Source organism: Carlito syrichta, unplaced genomic scaffold (genome assembly GCF_000164805.1).
Source record: "Carlito syrichta isolate Samal-C Ts95f unplaced genomic scaffold, Tarsius_syrichta-2.0.1 Scaffold246948, whole genome shotgun sequence".
Lineage (NCBI taxonomy): Eukaryota > Metazoa > Chordata > Mammalia > Primates > Tarsiidae > Carlito > Carlito syrichta.
This window is the reverse complement of record NW_007191044.1, coordinates 111,245-117,332: the sequence shown is the minus strand read 5'-3', so window position 1 is coordinate 117,332 and position 6,088 is coordinate 111,245. Positions and strand designations below refer to the sequence as shown.

Here is a 6,088-nt window from a genome sequence, read left to right as displayed (position 1 = left end):
CAGGGAAGCCTGGTGGTTCAGCGCACAGGCCCGGGGATCACGCTGCCCAGGCTGGAATCCCAGCTCTGCTCTGGCTAGGCAAGCTTGGGCAGCGTCCTGATCTCTGCCTTCGTTTCCTTTCCTGAAAAGTGAAGGAGACAAGTCCTGGGAGTGGGAGAGTCTCCTCTGGGGAAGCAGGGTCAGGAAGCCAAGCCCCTGGGGTCCGGTGATCGGGAGGCAGCTTGGGCCTCTGGACATGGAGCAGAGCCCAGGATGGAGCAGGCAGGAGCTGCTTGGATAACAAACGGGTGGCACAGGTTGAGTTAACACAAAAGTGAGTCAACATATATGCTGGCATGTGAGATGTCAGCTATTCCTATTACTGCCATCTTTTATCCTCAAAAGTTCCCTCAAACATTCTCCAGTTGCCAGAGACACATCTCAACGTTCTGACATTTAGCACTGCATGTTGGACACAACGCTGACACTCACCCTGCACCTGGCTATCCAGTGTTCCTACTAAAACCTTCGAATGTGTGAGGAGAACCCAAAGCAGTAGGCACTACCCCAAATCATGCCAGGCACTCCAGAGGGGCCTAGTAAGTGCTACTCATGCTCCGAGTGAATGAGTATCGGGGGATGGGGTATCAGGGGGCAACCTGTTCAACTTCTGAGGCAAAAGGGACTTTTTTCAGAGATCAACAGGGTGATGTCATGTTAGGGAAAGGGTTCCCTGGGTGGTTGGCTGGAGGCTGCCGAGTCTGTGTGTCTGTTGCTCTGTCTACCCCACCCCCTGGACACACCTCTGCTGGCTAAGGGTGACACAACCCTGTTCCCTGTCACTCTGTTCCCGCTTATCTCTCCCGCCTTTTCGGCGCCACCACCTTCTTGGAAATTAGGGCAAAGGGGAGGGGTCTCGGACCACCACCTCCCCCGACGGGCCCCATAAAAGCAACTGTGACTGGTTCCCAGATGCCAGAGCAAGTTCTAGACCCAGCAGCAGGACAGCCAGACAGAGGGCATGATGGCACTTAACACTTGGGTCCGGGCTGCTTGCCTCCTCCTCCTCCTCATCTTCGCCAGCCTGACCAGTGGCTCCGTTTTCCCGCAGCAGGTGAGAGCCCACAGGGCCTGGATCCTCGCAGAGCAGCGGGGATGGGAGAGCCAGGCTCCCGGGAGAGCCAGGCTCCCGGGAGAGCGCAGCTGGAGACCCTCCAGCAAGGTGCAGAGCTCAGGACAGCTTGGGGGCACTGGCAGCTGCTTAAAGAACGGGGATCAGTGAAGTGCTGAGTGGTAGTGACTAGGCCCCTGCACTGATGCCACAGCTACTCACTGTGTGCCTGCTCTGTGTCAAATCTGATTCTAGACATGGGCATAAACCAATGCACAAGGTGGATGAGGGGCACTGCTTGTGTGGAGTTTACACCCTGGTCAGGGAACTTGCTATTGAATGATTAAGACATCCTAAACAATTGCGTTTACTAAATGCTACCCATAAGTAACACAAAAGACAGGGGTAGGGCTGCCACGGGGGGGAGGGGGTGGCATAGATGGTGTCCCAGGACTGGCAATCCAGCAAGTGTTCCGTGAGAAAATGCCTACGCCTTGAGGGACAAGAGACAGGGCAGCAAACAAGACCAAGGGAGGATGAGTCCGGCACGCCCCAGGATGGCGCTTGGCGATAAGAGGCGGGTGGGCAGGTACAGCTCGTGCAAAGTCTTGTGGGCAACTGTGTAGACGCTGGTGTTTCTTCCCAGTAAAGGGGAAGCCCCTGTAGGCTTTTAAAACGAAAGAAACCAAGATCTGACCAGCCATACTCAAAGTGACTCCGCTGTGTAAGCGCGAGATGCAGGAAGAGGACGGCTGCGGCTGGGGGCTAGCGCTGGCATCCACGCAAGGGAGGGTGGTGTCCTGAGGAAAAGGCTGTGGAGAGAGGAGGGGGTGAGTCTAGGAGGCTTTTAGTCCCACAGGAAGGCGAGCAGGCACAAGAGAGCTCCGGGGAGCCCGGCTGAGCTGAGCGCAGAGTTGCCAAGCACTCAGAGCTGAGGAGCAGGCTGGGGGGGCGGGTCTGAGCGCTCCCCTGCGGCCCTGTCATCATCCTCAACAGCCCCTTCTGCTTTCTCAGACAGGACAGCTTGCAGAGCTCCAGCCCCAGGACACAGCCGGAGCCAGGACCCCCTGGCAGGTGAGAGCACCGGGGACACCCTTCCCAGCACCAGCCCCCATGCCCAGGCCGCACCCACTCACTCTCCCTTCCATCCCGCAGCCCATGCTCCAGAGGCGAAGGAAGCGAGACACCCACTTCCCCATCTGCATGTTCTGCTGTGGCTGCTGTCGGAAATCCAAGTGTGGGATGTGCTGCAAGACCTAAAGCCCCCCCGCCCTGCTTCCAGCCCCTCCTTCCTTATTTATTCCTGCGGGCCCTGAACACCAGCCTTGGAATAAAATGGCGAGTTCTTTTCTTTTCCAACCCAGAGTGTCTGTTGTCTTTCCTTCCAGCCAAGGGCCTACTCCAGGGGCTTGTTTGGGATCCTGGAAGGACCAGGGCTCCCTGGGATGTGTGGGGTTGATGTGGACTGGAGTTCTCCAGGAAGGTGGATGAAACAAATTTGTTTTCTGTTCTTTCCCTTCTCTCCCCACTTCAAAAGACCCGGAGTTTATGTTGCAAAAGCAGGGACTTAAAATTAAACAAAGTTTCCTCTTGTCTTAAAGCAAGAGTAACAGACTCAAATGCCCACAGGGGGTCTCAAAGGAGGATCCAGGGACTCCAAGGTGGGTACTTCTCAGATGGGCCTTTTTCACTTGTTCTCTCACAAGTGCGGCGTTTTCTGGAGGCTCCGTGACACTTGATGACACCATCGCCCTGCTGGTGAACGGGTTGTGTGCTTGTGTATCTCATGTTTTAAAATTTCCCAGGTTCAATTTCTAATATATTAGGCAACTATAAATATAGCCTCACTTAAGAGCTTTCCAGAGTTCACAATAATTTTCAGAATGTGAAGGGATTCTAAGACCAAAAAGTTTGAGAACCATGGCTTTCAGAGGTCCAACAGGTTCAGGACATGAATGAGGGGAGTTGGATTTATTTCATAGGAGCAACTTACATTGATTTGTGTTTTCTCTGTAAGAACACACTTTGCACACGAAACACATAGGAATATGGTTCACCTCCACAAGGAATTAAGTTCCCGCTCATTCTTGAAAACTGTGTCACTCTCAGTCTCACTATCCCACTTTTGAAAGAAACAGAGATACAAGATGTATTTCATCATCTTCTTAGCTTGTAAGAAACAACAACACTCGCATAATGATGATGGGCATTGGTCACTCAGTGTGGGTGAGGACAAGAAGTGGGGACACCCAGACCCACCTCAAGAGGGCTCTGAGAGCCGACCACAGGCAGGCAAACATAGCTGGCTAGCGCTAGTCAGGAGACGATGGAAATCTTTATTTTTATACGAAATTTCCTGATTTTTAAAATATTGGTGACTGATTAAATAAAAAACTTAAAAAAAAAAAATCAGCCTTCTGTGAGCCAAATCACAAGGAAAGTTGGAAAATATTTTGAACTGAATTATGAAAACATATCCAAATGAGATGTACCTAAGTGGCATTAGAGTGAAATTTGCAACCACAAAGGCTTATATTAGGAAAAAAGAAATAGAAAAGGCTTAAAAGCAAAGAGAGAAAAATAAAATAACAAAATCCAGCAAATTAAAGTAGAAGGAATAAATTTGTAATATTATGAGTAGAAATCAATGAAACAGAAAAAGCAATTCAATCTGGCATTTTTTTTTTTTTCTTTTGAGTCGGAGTCTTACTCTGTCGCCCAGACTGGAGTGCAGTGGCCGCTCCCGGCCGCCACAGCCTCAACCTGCTGGGCTCCGGCGATCCTTCGGGCTCAGCCTTCCGCGTAGCCAGAATTACAGGCATGCGCTACCACGCCCGACTGATTTTTTGGCGGGTCTTGAACCCGCGGGCTCAGGCAATCCACTCACCTCAGCCTCCCAAAGGCACGGGATTACAGGCTAAGCCACCTTTAAACTTCCTTTTTTTTTTTTTTTTTTTGAGTCGGAATCTCACTCTGTCACCCAGACTGGAGTGCAGTGGCCGCTCCCGGCAGCCGCAGCCTCAATCTGCTGGGCTCCGGCAATCCTTCGGGCTCAGCTTTCCGAGTAGCCGAAATTACAGGCATGCACTACCACGCCCAGCTGATTTTTTGATTTATTGTAGAGATGAGGTCTCGCAGCCCAGGCAGGTCTCGAACCCGCGGGCTCAGGCAATCCACTCACCTCAGCCTCCCAAAGGCGCGGGATTACAGGCTGAGCCACTGAGCCCGGCTATGTGAGCCAAATCTAATGCAACAGAAGCCAGGCCAGTCTGCACACCACCACATTGGCCGTCGCCTTAGAAGAAAAGAGGGGCTTGTCCTCTGGCAGAGAGGTGTCCTGAATGAAGGCTGTAAGGATGGAGGGAGGAGCTGGGACGAGCTTGTCCTCTTACTGCAGCATCCTGCCTGCAGCTTCTCCTCAACCCCCACCCCCTCCCATCTTTAACAGGAGAGAAGCCAGAATCATCTCTAAAGGATTTAGCCCATCTGGCTGTGGAGCTGCCCAGCCAAGGGGACAGGCATAACAATGTTTTGGAAACTGTCAAATGCCTCGTAAACGTAAAAGATTAGTATTGACAGCATTAGTACATGCCTGGGGGTGGGGAACCCAAATTGCGAATGATATTCAATAACTCAGGCTGCTCTTCTCTCTCTAGCCAGCCCCTCTCTATGGTGGTCCTAGAGAAATGGATGAAGATGTAAAGCAGAGCTACTAAAACTTCAGTGTGCCATCTCCTGGAAGGCCTGTTAAAATGCAGATGGGGCCTGGCACTATGGCTCATTGCCTGTAATCCCAACACTTTGGGAGGCAGAGGCAGAAGGGTCGCTTGAGGCTAGGTGTCTGAGACCATCCTGGGCAACCCAGCAAGACTCCCCCACACTGCTGTCTCTACATTTTTAAAAAATTGCCCAAGTGTGGTGGTGTGTGCCTGTGTCCTAGCTACTCAGGAGGCTGAGGCAGGAGGATCGTTTGAGCCTAGAAATTTGAGGTTACAGTGAGCTAGGATCATACGACTGTGCTCCAGCTGAGGAGACAGAGTGAGATTCTGTCTCTTAAGGAAAAAAAAAATAAACAGATGTCTGGGCCTCACCCCAAGTTCCTGATTCTGTGAGTGTGGGGTAAGACCCTAAAACTTGCATTTCTAACAAGCTGTGGGCTTGGGGGCCTCACTCTTAGGACCTATGACCTGAAGCTGCCAGCAAGTGCACATTGGCTGGACCAAGCCCCAGCTTCCATTCAAGAACTTAAATTCAAGTGCGCCCAAGAGTTTGATTCTGCTCTCACCATCGTCGTGGAACTCAAGCCTGTAGGACTGCGGGACAATAAATGCAGGCTTTAAGCCACCCAGTTTGTGATATTTTGTTACAACGCCTGAACCAACCCTGCCAATACCTTGACCGTGTAATTTAAGCCTTTAGAGCTGTGAGACCACACAGTTGTCTGAGCTTCCAGCCATCCAGTTTGTGATACTTTGTTATGGCATCCTAGCAAACGGACACACCCGCTTTCTGCAGCAGATCTGCTCATCTTCCTCACCAGCCCCTGGGTCTGTATGGTGGCTGTCCCCTCTAGACAGGGACCTGCTCTCCAGCCCGCAGTTCCCTCACCCAGTCCCTCCCTCTCACTTACTCCACCTGCCTCACTGGAGCCCAGGTTGCAGATTTCCGCAACAGTTGCCAGTGCTCTTCTGGGACACCCGCCTGTGCACCCTTCCCCCAGGAAAAGCCTTCAGTTCACACCCAGGGGGAAGACGGAGCCCGAAACTGCCCAGACACACGACTCCAACTGGCTTGGTGTTGACGCCGAAGACTGTGACACATGTGACCCCAGGATCTCAGTGTCCTCCCCCAAAGCCAGGCACCAGGCCCCTCTCTGCTCCAGGACCCAGGCGTTCAAGTCCCACCCTGCTCTCAATGGGTCTTTGTCCCTAACTGGGAAAGGCACGGGCAGAGTCTGACATCATAAAACCTTGGGTGGGGGTGGGACTCCCCCTCCCC

At 52.3% G+C, this 6,088-nt stretch overlaps 1 protein-coding gene across 1 annotated transcript; it reads left to right on the top strand.

Annotated features, from left to right (window-relative positions):
• Nucleotides 1-776: 776 nt before the first annotated feature.
• Nucleotides 777-2,449, top strand: HAMP (hepcidin antimicrobial peptide). The gene is made up of 3 exons (XM_008051940.2): nt 777-1,093; nt 2,105-2,164; nt 2,246-2,449. The coding sequence occupies exons 1-3, from the start codon at nt 1,001-1,003 to the stop codon at nt 2,348-2,350; spliced, it is 258 nt and encodes an 85-aa protein (XP_008050131.2). The 5' UTR covers nt 777-1,000; the 3' UTR covers nt 2,351-2,449.
• The last annotated feature ends 3,639 nt before the right edge of the window (nt 2,450-6,088 follow it).

Bases quoted from the DNA above. Each gene is read 5' to 3' on its own strand.
- HAMP (XM_008051940.2), top strand. From the start codon at position 1,001: ATGATGGCACTTAACACTTGGGTCCGGGCTGCTTGCCTCCTCCTCCTC. The intron at 1,094-2,104 runs GTGAGAGCCCAC...CTGCTTTCTCAG, and splicing joins GCTCCGTTTTCCCGCAGCAG to ACAGGACAGCTTGCAGAGCT. The intron at 2,165-2,245 runs GTGAGAGCACCG...TCCATCCCGCAG, and splicing joins GAGCCAGGACCCCCTGGCAG to CCCATGCTCCAGAGGCGAAG.